Source organism: Melospiza melodia, chromosome 6 (genome assembly GCF_035770615.1).
Source record: "Melospiza melodia melodia isolate bMelMel2 chromosome 6, bMelMel2.pri, whole genome shotgun sequence".
In the NCBI taxonomy this organism is placed as follows: Eukaryota; Metazoa; Chordata; class Aves; order Passeriformes; family Passerellidae; genus Melospiza; species Melospiza melodia.
Genome location: NC_086199.1, coordinates 26,728,992 through 26,744,765, shown reverse-complemented (window position 1 = coordinate 26,744,765; position 15,774 = coordinate 26,728,992). Strand labels below are relative to the sequence as shown.

General features: G+C 34.5%; 1 protein-coding gene across 6 annotated transcripts in view; it reads left to right on the top strand.

The window, feature by feature from the left end:
• The window catches only part of AKAP6 (A-kinase anchoring protein 6), a 257,113-nt gene that overhangs the window by 116,762 nt on the left and 124,577 nt on the right, over nucleotides 1–15,774 (top strand). For 5 of the 6 annotated variants that reach the window (XM_063160393.1, XM_063160390.1, XM_063160392.1 and 2 more), the window contains exons 6-7: nucleotides 2,729–2,825; nucleotides 4,086–4,252. In XM_063160393.1, coding sequence (XP_063016463.1) covers nucleotides 2,729–2,825; nucleotides 4,086–4,252 — 264 coding nt within the window. The remainder of the gene's footprint in view (nucleotides 1–2,728; nucleotides 2,826–4,085; nucleotides 4,253–15,774) is intronic. The other variant, XM_063160395.1, reaches the window with a different exon arrangement.

Genomic DNA, 15,774 nt, shown 5'->3' with positions numbered 1-15,774 from the left:
ATACTGCAGTACATCAACAACATTTACTACTGTTTATTTTTACTTATATGAATGGTTCTCTCCTTTAATGTGTGCTGGTCTTGGATGGGATAGAGTTAATTTTCTTCACAGTAGGTAGTATGAGGCCATGTTATAGATTTGTATTGATGATACAGGGATGTTTCAGTTACTGCTGAGAAGTGCTTGCACAAAGCCAAGGCTTTTTCTGCTCCTTGTACCACAACACCAGCAAGGAGGCTGGGGGTGCACAAGGAGTTGGATACAGACACAGCTGTGAAGCTGACCCTGAGTGACCAAAGAAGTATTCCATACCATATGCCATTATGCTCAGTACCTAAATTTGAGAAAAGAAGGAGGAAGGGGGGGATGTTTGGTATCACAGCATTTGCCTTCCCAAGTCACCATTGTGTGTGATGAAGCCCTGCTTTCCTGGAGATGGCTGAACCATGGGAATTGAGAATAAATTTCTCATTTTGCTTTGTGTGTGCACAGCTTTTGCTTTTCCTATAAAATTGTCTTTATCTTAACCCACAAATTTTCTTGCTTTTACCCCTCTGATTCTTTTCCTCATGCCACTGAGTGGGGAGTAAGAGAGAGACTGTGTGTCATGCTTAGTTTCTGGCTAGGGTTAAACCGTGACATGCTGCCTCACTGCTGGGAAAAGTTTATTTCTGCTAAATTTCATGCATGTTCATGACATTTATACCACTCCTAATTTATCCATAAAATAAGAATTTTGCACAAGGAGAATATTGCTAGTCAGAAACCAAAAGTTTGGCCCCATCTTTATTCATCTTATTTTGCTTCTTCAGTGTAACGTTATTACTGGTTAATAGGTGCACCTGAAAATCAAGCTGTATTGTGGTATCTGGTGCGTTATGTTAAATGAATCTTTTCTAGGACAGCAAGTCTCTTTTTTTTTTCCTAATGAAAGAGAATACCTCATCTTTTCCAATTTTCCTATCAAACACATCCACATCATCTTGAGACACTGCCACATCCAGCTGCATCTATACTCAACTTCAATTATATGAAATTACACAACCTACTCTCAGGTCCTTTAGGTTCTCTTTGCTGTGTGAGGCACACGCATAGTGCATTTCCTGTGAAGTGCATGATTACAAACTATTCAGTACAAGCCTGTTTTAAGTAAACAGTAAATTAAATATTGTCAGTGCTTGTTCAGGCATGCTCTTATGAAAGAAAAAGAACTTGTAGATTTGGGTTCATAAAACTCTAGATTTAAGAAAGGGACAGACGTAAACTAGGCATCTTTTTTCCTTTTTAACTTCTCTTCCCTTGACTGGCCCAGTTGTTCAGAAGCTGGTACAAAACAGTGTATTCAGATGTCCCTACAAAGAGAATTGCGCTAGTAAAAATGCTAAAGGTAGCAAAATTTCTGTTTATTGCTCTTTATTCGAATGAAAAATTCTCAAAAACATTCTGTCACTGTGAGGTACAATGCTGCCTGAAAAACTGTTAAGACTCTGAACAACATGCCTTTTTCAAGCATGAAAAATTACAGTAGAAGTAACTTATTTCATTACTGTTCTGGCAATTTTTAATTTTTTTTTTTTGCTATGCCAGTCAACCTGACTAGAAGGGCAAGGAAGAAAGGAAATGGTTGCTTCCTTAAGAATTGAGGGCTCTTGAGTATTCTGTGCTACCTAGCACTCCATTTCTAGCATGGTCACTACCATTTGAAGTATAAAGTTTTATAAAAATCAGAAGCTATGAATGTGCACTTGCAAAATCTCCTTTCATCTCTGCCAGTTAAGTTATTCCCAAGAGAAGGAAAAGCTCTTTTTTTCCAAGTGGTCAAATATTGTTTCCATTTATTCCATAGACATTTCAAAGAGAAAATATGTTGTCTGTATGCGTTTTAGGTCTGCACACAATTTATGATTAAATACGGCATTGTATTGTATTTTTCTTCACTTTTTTACAGGCAAGTATAGTGAGAGGGTCTGGAAAATGGTTAAAAAATTTATCTGAGTTATCATTGGTGTATTAAATAGCATAACATATAGTAGATCGTGTTTCTGGTTCCTTTATTACTAGAGCTTAATACAATTTGTAAAAATAAAATAATAATTAAAAAAGAAATATTTTTTAGACTGTTAAAACAGAGATCCTTTCCAGACTACTAAAAATGTTAAGAAAAAAAAAGGTTTAAAAATAGTTGCTTTACAAAGTAAGAAGGCAGAGATCTAAAGCAGACTGATTTTTTCTTTGAAAATGGATATGAGCGTTAACTCAGGAACACAATATTAATAGATTTGTATAAGTGCACATAAGGCCAATATATTCAATGTTGTAATTTTTTTATGGTTTCATAAATAGTGCTATCACCAACATTTCAAAGAACTCTGAAAAAAACAGAGCTCATATGTGGTGGCATAAATTTAGTGTATTTTATAGAACACTGTTACTTCAGATATAGCCTACGGGTTGTGACTTTTCATAAAACCTAATGAATGTCTAGATTTGTCAGCTGTTTCAACACAGATGCACTTTGCTGATCTAATGGAAACATTTTGAGCCCAGATCCAAAATATCAATAGCTTTTAGTATCACAAATTATTTTGGCTATTGGGTGAATTGGGATGTGGTTCTTGATAAAAACCAGCAAGTAATTTTGTATGTGTGTTTTATGATAACTGCCTCTCCAATGTCTGATGCTGAGGTTTTTTCCCCTCTCTCTTTTTTTTTTCTTTTATTTCTGCAGAGTTTTAAGTTGAATGTAGATAGCCACTGTGCTTTGAAAGAAGCAGTGGTAGAGGAAGGACGCCAACTTCTTGAGCTTATTGTATCTCACAAATCAGGTAAATCCTTCTGAAATATTGCAAGTCTTTATGTCTCCAGACTATTAAAGAATGAAGAAGCATTGCTGTAAATTACTGCATATATTCACTTCCTTATGTATTATTAATATTTACATTATCAGATTGACCTTCAAGATTTATAAATGTTTCATATACTGCATACAATGCAGTGATACTTATAAAATGAAATACTGCCTGCAAATAGTCTGTTCATTTTATTTTGGTCTTGCTGTTCGACTGAGTTTCAATTGAAATCACATCACTGAAAACTTCACACTGACATATTCTTTGATGTAGGTGCTATGGAAATAACATTAAGATAATGAACTAGGATTTCAAATATATATATGTATTTACATACTCTGCATGAGTAATTGCATTGGTAAAGCTTTATTTTACCACTTAAACTAATTCTTACATTGATTTAAATATATTTATGAGGACTAGATTAAAATTAAAAATACCTTTTTCCTTTGGTTAGGCTTGTCTTTTTCTTCTGAGGCCTTAAATTGAGAGGAGGAAGAGAGATATTCTGATTTCCCTTTATCCCTACCACCTCCTATATTTTTAGATGTTTGCGTGACTTGTCTGCTAATAGGGTTCTAATCAGCATGTACTGCTATGGAATGCCATCTTCATTTTGGCCTACTTAACATGCTTTTCATCCAGGTTGAAGTTATTCTTTGCTGTGCTGTTTTCTCATCGTGTTATATGTGTGCCTCTATTGTTTCACAGCATCAGACATATCTGTGTAACGTGAAAGCTGTAGAAAATTATTGACTTCCGTGTATAGTTCCAAAAAGATAGAGAAGCCATAGCTAAGGAGGGTAGTGCATGTCATCACAGATGTAGGTAACAGTAAGTGTAAATTACAGGAAGTATTTAAAGGAGTTAGAGGTAAGGAAAATGTCTTTGGAGGATTACAAAATATTTCAAGACAAAGACTGGATATTAGAGGGAGAGATTTCTCTGCAGTGTTCCCTACTGCAGAGAAATGACAGTTTATATGGATTTTTTCTTTTGAAATTGTCAGCTGAAACTCAATCAAAATTTAACGTGATGGCTAAAAGAAGTGTTTGTCTCTATAGCATTGTTTTGCAGGATGAATAATAGTAAAGCTTGGATTTATTGATGAGAAAACACATTAAAACTCTTGTTGCATTTATTATTTTAAATATCCTGCTAATTATTTGAATTAAGGGCAATATTTAAAGATGCTGTTGAGTTTACAGCTTTTATTTTTCCCCCTTCATATTGGAGAAGGACTGAAGGACATGCTGCAGATGATTGCAAGTCAATGGAAGGAGCTACAGAGGCAAATCAAACGGCAACACAGCTGGATTCTTAGGGCTCTGGATATCATCAAAGCAGAGATACTGGCTACTGATGTGTCTGCAGAGAATGAGGAAGGGACTGGGAGCCCTAAGGTAAGTGGCTTGAAGTTTGCCTTATTTCCTCTTATTTCCGTCTTCTTTTGAACTAGGCACCACTGAAGTTTTCTTTCCACCCTAAGGCTTTTCATTTCTACTGGGTAAACTTTTTTTTTTCTAAACAAAATGAAATGCCTTACTCTGAAACAATAAAAAAAACCTTAGAACTTTCAAGTTTTCCAGCAAGACCTGTCTTATTGTGTGTAGAGGAGCATGGGGGGAACATAAAACATTTAGTAAACAAAACATAAAGCATCTTTAACATGAATAATCAGAATGCTTTTAAATTGTTTTGTTGCAACTATAAATCACTATAATCAGTGCAATCACTCAGCTCTGACATCCATTAGCCGCTTGGTTACAGCAAATTAACAAAGAAGAGAGAAAGTGATTCATTATCTCATTCCTGTTAATGACTATCAGATGCATTGCTTAATTAGGGGATGGCCATTGTAGTAGGAAGAAGGTCATATGCCTTTCCACAAATCTTTTTGCTCCAAGTTTAAGTCGTCCATAATAGTGCTTGTGTTGAATACAAGTACTTTAAGAGTAAGTTATTGTCACCTGTCATAATTTTGTGGATATTAATTATTAAAGAGGACTATAATAGTTACCATTTGCCAAACCTAGTATTTATAAGAGCATTTTAAATACAGACCATACTTACTAAAATTGATGCAAGCAGTGTAGGGATACTGCACACAATAGAATCTTCTGGTTTAGGGTCCATGATCTTTCATCACCATCAGTTGCAAGCAGAGCTGTTTCTTAAGCAAAGAACGTGCAGGAGAGCAATCCGGTAACTCAATATCTTGGCACATATCTGGCTGAAATGTTTAGAAAAATTCATGGCTTCTCTTTCTGGAAACAAGAGAGATGGTTGTGCTGAGTGGGTTTTCTGGTTCTGATGCTAGACAATTCTTAGCATTGGTATTCAGTGCTTCCAAGAGAGTGGTTTGTTGAGTGACTCTTGGCTATGATTATGTGAAAAGTTCTGGTGATTTCCTACTATAATTCTACATAACAAGAATGGTCTTAGAGATGGAGGAAGAATCAAGGAGAAGAATGAAACAAAAATACAGGAAAACACATATATGCAGGAGGCAGAATTTGAACTGATATCCATCATCACTTGCATGATGGAAAGTGCTCCTAGGCCATACAGCTCCTCCTTTACAAAGTAGGTGGTGGAGCAACACTTGATTTCCTAATGGGATCTGTTAAACTAAACAGACTAACCCAAAGCTGTTTTTAGCCTGGCAGTAATATGATCTCATATCTCTGAACGTTTTTACTCATCTAAGTCAATGTGGCCAAACGTTTAAAGGCTTAATCAAAATTATCATGTAACAAGTAATTCTAAAATCCTGGATTTTGTGATGAAAATTGTGGCATCCCTAGCTTGGAATGATTATATTCAAATATTTACTTGTAAAGGGAGAAATGGAGGCAGGGTTTATATTGCAGTAAATTTCCTGTATAGATAGGGGATAGCTCCTTGCTTTGTGCTTTTTACAATAGAGATAGGAAACTGAAGAAATACTTTTTTTGTTTGTTTGGTTTGGTTTGGGGGGTTTTCTTTGTTTGTGCCAACAAATAAATTTTAAAAAAAGTGGACCAAAAAAAGAGATCAAACTGAATGTATTTGCAGGTTATTTCAGTGATTCTTGTAAGTATGTGCAGTAGAGCGGTTGAATTCCATCTATTTCTTCAAACTAAAAGATTAACTAAAACTAAAATACAGCTAATATTATAACTGCACATTTCAGTTTGTATTGTTTCAAAAACCAAAAAGAGCCCAAGAAGTGTAATAGAAAATCGAAAGATTATACCTAGAGGGTATTTTTATTTTTCCCTTTTTTGAGAAACTACGGGAAGAGTGTTGGTGTTAGAAATCTGTAAAGAAATAGGAAAAGGAGGAATTTCAAAGACCCTTGGAAACTTTTCCCTTAGGACTTTTTAAAACATGTTTTCATAGCACTGTGGCATCTTTAATGAGAAGAGTGAAGAGTCGGAGGGGGAAAGGGACATTCTGAACTCTAGAAATATATTGTCAACATTTGAAGTAAAGAATTCAGATTTTGCTTAGGAAATTTTTTCTCCTTTATTGTATGCAAGTTTCATAGTAGCTTAGAGTGATTGCCATAGAAGATTTAGAATTGATTTTAAACATATCTGATATGTAATCTCTTCTAATATATTGCGTCCTCTGTAAAATCTTAGGAAAACAGTGAGTTCTCTAAGTATTTACTAAAAATATTTTTCAGTCATTTTTATAAATGAAGAATTGATGACTGTATTCAGTTTAAATTGAAGGATATAAAGTTTTGCCTTCTTGCTCCATTGACGTGTGCCTTTAAAAATGACACAGCTCAACAAGTGCTGATCTAACAATATGAGTAGTACATGAGATGTAAAATGCACATTCTGAATTCTGATTCTGAATCATGAGAGACTTAGCTGCAGTGTATGTTTTCTTTTGATGGAAATCACAATAATATTATAAAATATCTGGAATATAGGAGGAATGGTCTAATATATGTGTGTATTTTTCATTTTTTCACTTTCTGAAGATGTCTGAGACCACTTGTTTTGTAAGTGGTCTCTTAAATCGGGTCACTTCTCCATTACAAAAGCACTATTGGAACAGTATTGCTTTAAATAAACAGTACAGAGTGGTATTGAAAAACAACACGATTTACTTTCATATCTAGTGTCTGTGAGTGTAAATACCCGAATATTACCCTGATCTATTTAATTCATAGTTTGTTGGAAAAGTTCATTGCTTTCTGAAGAACCTGCAAATTTGTCTTGTAACTGATGTCCTTTAAAAGCATACAAGTCTTAATAGCATTTGCCCATTGTACACATTCTTCTTCACTGAACACTGTATGGAATAATATTCTTAGTGTCAATTGCAAGTACTGCTCCCAGCATGCATTTGTGCAGTTAGTTCATTACTATGATTTTGAGATCTGGAATCTTTGTTCTGCAAGTAAATGTTTGAATTAAGTTTTGTGGGTTGTTTTGGTAACAGTTCAGAATGTAACATCAGAACTTAAAGGCTGGTAGGTCAAAAGAATAATGGTATACTCTGCAAATATATATATATATATATATATATATATATATATAATTATTGAAAAACACTTCTTGTTTCCCATTCCAGCTTCAGAAAACTAAGCATGTAACTGGTTAAGACACTTGACTTAATACACAGAACATGGAAATCTGAGTCAGTTGTTCTAGGTAAAAACAGTCTTGGGAAGAAAGTCTTAACTGTTAAATGGACTTGTCAGTGGGTTAATGATAGAAGCAGTCAGGATTTGAAGAGTATCCTCTTTGGACAAAGAGATAAAAAACCACATTTAACAAAATAAACTGAAAGTCACAGAAATAGTGGGTGGCTCAGGAACAGAATTTGAAGTGGTTAAACAAACCTTTGTATGAAGGGAAAAAGAAAACCTGTGTAATTTCCTCTCGATATGTAATTAAGCATCACACACTTCCAGGATCATTTCCCACTTAGTTGCATATAATTTTACAGCTTTTACAATCATTCTAAATGAACAGTCTTCAGTACACAGAAAAGTGATTTTCATTTAAAAATTGAAAACTTGGTGAAGCTGTTTAGTATCGATCACTGCTTGGGATTCTGGGAATGCTGCTTCACAGACAGCTTTATATGACACTGGTCTCAGACCTAGTGGGTGGACTAAACACCACAGCTCAGAACAATTATATCTTGCTCAGTCTTTTCATACAAAGATGAATTTGTGAAATGGGCAGCAAGGCAGAGCAAAGTTTAGAGAATGGTAGCAGTCTTTTCTTTTTTACTTCAGACTTGTAACTTGTCCTGGCCATCTAATCAGGCTGCTATGACTGCCACATTTAGATTAATACTTTTATGTAAAAGGAGTATACAAATGAAGTGTTTTGGCATCTTCGTGATTAGTACAGAGAAATATCATACTTGTGGGTAGATAATTTTCTTTTCCTCAGTGTCTTTTATCAGTTCTGTATTTCATGAGTGTGGTGCATGGGCTATAATATTAAAAGCAACATACCAGTATATTTTCTGATGTCTGTCATTGTTTTAAAACAGGGAAAGTTTATTACTGACACAGATTTAAATATTATCAACAGATAACAGAGACTATGATTTCAAAATCTAATATTTTACTTACATAACCACTTTCAAAACTCGTGACCAATATATGCAATTGTAGTATTGCATATATTATTGTAATGGGTAGTGCTTTGAAGTTGTCAAATGGCACATGTAACTGGCCTTCATTCTCTTCTCCTTCACTTGCTTCTAGTGGAAGGCAGGAATAGCAAATGCTGGAAAGATCATTTTACTTAGCGTGCTGGAGTTAGATTGGAGCAGAATTTTAAAACTTTACATCTCAAACTGAATTTGTTTATTTAACTTACAGTCTCTCTCTATTTTTCTATATGGAAGACCTCAGGATCAGGCTTGTGGATTAAATCCTGTGTTTCATGCTCATAATACTATGGAATAAAATGTCAAATAAATAGCCATTACTTATTCACTAACAATTTGAAAAAATAATGAAATGGAAATAAGACTTTCCTCTCTGATGTACAGACATATGGAAAGGGCTTTTCATCTGGTGATACACATGCCATTCTGGTCTATTGTCTCATGACTTAATCAAGTCTTTTTTTTTGGAAAAGAAGTGTACAAGAAAAGTTGGTATTTGTGCTTTAAAAGAAGTAATTTTTCCTCTAATGTGTCCATAATGAGCCACATTCCCATCTAAATATGAGAGAGTTTTATCTCATGAGTGCAACACCTCATAGATGAGACATTAAACTGAACTTCTAAACACCTTTACCCAGGCTTACTTCCAGTATCAGTAATTACCATCTGCCACCTTAATTCTTTGCAGTTTCAGCTGAATGTGTTAGTCTCTTCTGTTCAGAACAACTGGATGATCTCGGGCACAGTTAAATAGTTGTTACCTTTCACTGGTGAAAACAATGCTTTATAATATCCTGCAACGTATTTCTGTGCTGAAGAGTATTGCAGCTAGTCCACAGTTCACTACTTGCAAGATGGTAATAGGGAAGTGCTTTCCTTTAATTAGAACAGAAGCCTCTGATATGTTGAGGCATAGTCTCATATTGTTGAATATTTAAAATGCTATCTGTACATAAATGCTATTATTGTGCCTAACAGCTGAACAGTTTAAAAGCATTCATGTGACATTTCAGTTCTGAATCTTTGGAAACTTTGGAAGTCTAGAATAAAGATACTGTCATCTCAGTCATAAGTACAAATGATGCTGTTAATTCTGATGTAATAGGAAAAATTAATTGCAGTTACAGTTTTGCTTGGCTTTAGGTATTTAATTATATGACATTACAGTAGTCTTGATCTGTCAGCTTCTTTGGCAGGGATTCGAACCATGTATGAGTTGGCTAACGAGATGAAAAGGGTAGTGGTATTTACGAAATCCTTCTATAAGTCAACAGACATAATTTTGGTTTTGTGAGGGATAAGCCTGTCTTTTAGTGCTTTTACTGGAGTATGTGAAACATGACTGAGTTCTTTTGATATTAATTGTTATCCAAATACAGGATTGAAAACATTCATTAAGAATTTCCAAGCTAATCAAAACAGCTATGTTGATGTAACAATGAAAAGAGGAAGTAAAGTTTGTGTCTTTTAGCACAGTTAGACACTTCAAGTTCCTTCGTTTTCTAGTTTTTAATACCTTGCTTTATAAGTTATGTAATTTTAATGTTACAGACATTATTTAGACTGTGCACAGACCTAGCTATCATTGTAACTAAAAGTATCTTCAAAAAGGATTTGAGAGATAACACCATAATTCTGCACACCGTTTTAGAGTGAACGAGTAAAAGGAAAGAGAAAGATGGTTTAAAATAAGTTTAGAAGGAGAAAATAGCATTGCTAAAAGTAGAGTCTGAATATGGATTATTGAATGGGACTGATTTGTAGCGAGTCTTTGTTGAAGAAACAAGAAGAAAGGGATCTACTGAAGGATATAAAAGATGTGACTGTGGCAACTGAGTAGAAAAGCTTTGTTGACTAGTACTGTCTCACACTCAGAATAAACTGAAATATTTTGTGTGATAATTTTAGTACAGATAGAAAGAAAACAGAGTTTTAGTACTGCTTAGTACCTTTCTGGTACAGGGCTTTTTATTGGCAAAACCAGTGCCTTGACAATAATGTGTGACTCATCATATTTTGAAGCAAAATTTTCTTCAACTAAACACAAACTTTCAAAAACCCAGGCAAAGTCAAAGTAATCAGGTAATCTCTCATGTACAGAATTTTTCCTTTAAGCTTCTAAATGATCTTAAGTTGATGTTTCATACAGAACAGTATTCATAAAACTGCCACAGTTCTTCTGCCTTGTATTTTATGTCTATCCTTGAGTAAAGGAATATTGTAGCTGAACAAGTTCTTGCTTTGTTAAAATGCTTTAACTGAGCTAGTAATTTTTGGGGGATTTTACATTTCCAAGCTGATAAAATATGAATTTTTGTGTCATTAGACCATGGCCTTTTTGCCAAACATAGGCAGAAGCAAACTGAGCCTTAGTTGGCTCTTTTACAAGGGCTTACTCCTCTACTCAACCCACCCGGAAAGAAGCAGGGGTCAGAATTATTCTTCCTTTTCCAGAGGGTGAGTGTTGCATTTCATATGGCTGTTCATAAGGATTTAAACAGCTGAGATCTTCCAGGAAAGGCTGTAAATCAAATTATGTCATAGGTAGCCTCCCCTTTTGACTCTTTGAGCCCATTGTGGTGGTGGTTGGCTGCTTCATAGGGAAAGAGGATGCAGGTTTTCCCCAAATGCCTTACTCCCAATTGACTGGAAGTCACAGTCTGTATTACTGAGGCCACCTGGGAGGAATCTAACTCAATGTTTTGAGGGTAAAATATTGCAATAATAACTTAATTTTTGTTGCATGATAATGCCTGGCTAAGGTGCAGGATTATGCAAGTGGGCTTGTAAATGTAACACTAGACCACTGCTTTTGGAAGTAATTTTCAGTTGATAGATTTTAAGTGTTGCATATCTACAAGAGTTCTATTTTGAAAATGTTTCTTTTGTTCAAATAGTCATCTTTTTTTCCAGAATGATTGAAGCAAAAGCATCAAAGGTGTACCAAAAAACCCCAAAAGACCAACAGGCTTGTCCGGTTCCACATGGTTGATTCTCTGTTGTTTATTGGAAGCTGTTTCTCTTGATTTCCTAATTGTGTGCTTTTTAGTGGGCAGGAGGAATATTTTTGTGTTTAAATAAGAACGTCCCTTCACAGAAAAATGAATGAATCTAAGCAGTCACTCTTTGGACTGCAATAAGACAAATGAATAATAGGTCCATCCTAAACCTCATTTTCAGGTTACATGAGTCCTGGTAAAACATCTCTATATGACAAATTAACTAAGTATTTTTCTAGTTTTTCAAGTAATGATGTCCCTAAAGTCTTGGTCAAGCAAATCTGGGTCCCATTTTAGCTCAGAGAGATTGTTTTCTCATATATCCATTAATCTCCTGCAAATTCTATATGACAGTATTGTTTTCATAGCATCTCAAATAATTTTAATAATTTTTAACAAGCCAACTTTCTAAAACTTAATGAACGTCCTCATTTTTTTTTCATTGAATCTGACAGTAATCTTATTTGTGAGCTATTTAACTTACTACCAGGTTTAAAATTGAGAGAGCCACACTTTAAAAAAATCATATTTTTTTGCAGCTGCATTGTATCTACTATTAAGCACAATATTCAATCCTGTTATGAAGCATAGGTGCTTTTTAGACCAGCATATTATAAAATTTACTGCAAAAATTTTAAAAGTCATATTTTAATTGAAGATGTGAACAAATACTTTGAGGTGTCTGTGGTACTTACAATATGCTTTTACAATTTTTACACTTTGGTGATTCTAAATATTTTATATTGATGACTTTTAGCAGCTATTGCCTTGTTAACATCCATCTCTGTTAGTAGAAGCAGTTATGCTTATATAGTTAGCAAAGAAATTATGACTTTTTACTTCAGGAATGAGAAGGGCTACTTTCTATTAAAACATAGATCAAGTTCAGTTTGAAAGATATTTTAAATCTAAATCTCTCCTCTGAGAACAAGTGCAGACTAAGAACTTGATGAGAACAGATATTTAAACCAGCATACGCCCAAGGGGCTTATTTTATCATAATGCTATTTGAATTTGAACATTATTACCTGGAATTCTGAAAGTATGTTAAGCTGTTGTTATTTCCCCTGTGTAAGTGGACCAACTCTGACAAGTTTTATTTATGCAAAAATCCCATTTGGGTTTGGCCTGTGTTTGAAAATATAAAAACAGAAGGGTATTGAGTATGTGTTCATATGAACACATTTTCCTTAAGTGACATAAACGAAGTATTAACCACTCAAGGACATTGATTTTCTCTTTTGCCTGTATCTGTCCATTCTGCTCTCTCTACACAATTATATTGTTGCATTTTTGTTCTTTTATTTTTTATAGAACATTTTGTTCAGAATTGAATATTGGTGGAAGCTTTCACCTGTTCATATCTGCCCATTGTTTCATGTGCTTATCAGATTTCTAGAAAAATACACATTTAATAACTTTTAGTAACATGCAGACACAAATACAGATTTATTTTACTGAAAAGTCAATGTCTCCCAGTCTAAAGCAGAAATTTCTGGGATAGCCTGTCAGAGCTATTACTTTTCTACTTCTCTATAAGGGTTTAGAATCCCATGAGCTCATTCAAGGTTTTAAAGCACAGCAGAAAGAGAGCTTTTTAAAAAATTAATTTTTTAGTTTGAGTTCAGAAGTTGATGGAATACACTAAAATAAATTAATAAATAAGTAAGTGAAAGTAAGGAATCTTAGCTGACTAAAAATGCTTTAGTAAAACAAGTTTGTGGTTGAATTTAAAGACCGTGATCACTTAACAAAGCAGATTAATTGAAATTCAGATCTTTTCAGTTCAGTTTCTCATATCTTATTCCTGCTCCCTCTCCCTCCATGCCATCTGTTGCTCCTCAAAGCAGTTGAGGATTTCAGCAGGGTCACAAGTGAAATATAGGACAGGAGTGTGTGGGGAGACTGTCTCCCAGAGCTCACTGCTGGCAGTGCAGGGGCGGAAGGTCTGGCAGGGATCGTGTCTGACTCCTGACAAATGCGGTGCTGGCCAGATCGAATGGGAAAGCTTGAGTGTGTCTTCTACCCATGTGTTGTTTACCTGCCATCACAATGATAAATATTTTGGCTTGATCACATGATGTCGCAAAGATCTAGGTGTTGGACTTACAAGGTTATCTTCTATCTCCACCAGTCCATTTTTATTTTTTTTTTTTAGCTCTGGAAATAGAAGTGCAATATCAACTCATGCCTCTCATCCTAATTACCTCTGGTAATGCAGGATTTAGTGGCTTAAACTAAGATTGCCTTTTGTACTGAGATGCTTTTTTCTTTTCTTTTTGTTCCAGACTGTTCCACCATGTTTTGCTTTTGAAAAAAAATTATGTTTGAACATCTAATTTGCTCTTTTGATATAGTCTCATAGAAATCTTGTACTTTAAATAGGACAGCTCAATAGGGATGCTGTTGTCAATTGTCATCTCTAAAGATTGTTGCTTCTGTTAATAGCATTCTAACTTTGCCGTTTTATTAAACTTATATTACTGGTGTGAAAAAAAAATTACTGCTTTATTCCATTAAAGAGTGACTGGCATGGCAATCCTCTGATCTTTAAAAAGAAATTTTACTTTCATTGTATTTGTGCATTAAATTAATGCTCCTATCTACAGAATAAACTAACTTCTTATAAATATTACTGTGCTTAATTATCAGTTAGGTATTTGAGTTTTTGCTGTTATGGTTGATGTCCAAGAGTGATTAAATGTGTAATAAAGAACAAAAGAAACATTGATGTGAACAAAGATACTATGAGATAAAGATAAATTTTATCTTCTTCATGTTTTTATTCTTTTAGAATTATTTTAATTACTTCTATACTCAGCATAGTTTGGTGGCATTTACCTTTTTTTTTTTCAGATTCACTTCTTATTTTAGTCTTTCAGAACATCTAGAAATTATTTAACTTGTAGTATCTTTCAGTTATTATCTTAGCTGTGTACTTTAAGCTTCTGTTCTTCACTGGGGTGGTCACAAAAGAGAAAAAACAATGTTTGAAGGTAAAATCTACTTGGATAATACTGAATTTTCAAGCTGACTTATTCTTAAATGTCTTGTGGCATAGTATACTTGACTACACTTAAGCTTTAAATGCAAAGTGATATTACAAATTTTGCTAGTTTTTTAAGCCAATCTATTAGAAGACAGCAGAATACGGTGCTGAGAATATATGTGTGACCTGACTTCTTTATTTGTATTTACATTGTGTAAAAAAAAGAAAATCAGTAGAGCATTTGGTAAAAATATAGACTAACATTAAAAAGCCTGCAAGATGCTTATGCTAAAAGCATTTGTACATTTGTATGTCAGGTCTAGTAACTTTTGGGTAATACCTTTTTTTTCCTGTTTTTTTTTTTTTTTTGTTTTAGTATTTTGCCTGGATTTTTAATTAAGCCTTTCTTGAAGTATCTCAGATGCTTTGAGATGCTAATTTATTGATAATTATACTTACCCAAAGCAATGCAACTAATGCGGGAGATAGGATGGGGACTGCATCACATTTAGCAATTTAAACTTGTTCCTTAAACACCTGGAAGTAACTGCAACAAAAAAAAGTGTTGATGTGTTGTTGTAGTGTACTTTGCCATATCTCATGGGCAGCTGTAAATATTAATTACAGCTAACCTAAGATGGCTTTAAATGCAAAATGGGTTTTCTGACCACAGACAGGTGGTACCCCATATTCTTTTATAATCGCTCCATAGCATGCTTCATGAACCATCATCACACCAGAGAGAAAGAATAGCTCATCTGGGCGTGTACACTTCATTTCTTCATCCTATTTTGCCTCTTTGCAGTCATGTCAGAGAAAGGAGACAGGCATTTAGCACAGAATGCCTTAATCCTTGAGTTTATGAGCCCTAAGAAAATCACAAGTGTGGTTGATGCTGACAGTCTACATCATCCCTTACAAAATGAAAAAAAGTCTTGAGGAAAGAGAAAGAAAATTGCAGAAGAAAAAGTTCAGATCTGATTAAGGGCTCAGCACCATGTGTTCTGAACTACTTTGACTTAAAGCTGTGATGTACAACAGAATTTTAGAATGGTGCATTTATGACTGCGTACATTCAAGGATTATCATTTCAGTTTGGAGGAAGGCGACAAGAAGGTGACTGAGGTCAGGTCAGCTTGTCTTTTCTGTCCTTGCTGTTGATTTGGCAAATTTTCCTGGAGACAACAAGGTTATTGAGTACTTGTATTACTTTGTACAGGCTGTCCTTCCTGTCTTAGATTTGAGGGGCAAGCAGTTAGAGCATTGCATAACAACAAAGTACTACTAGAACTGCAAAATGTAA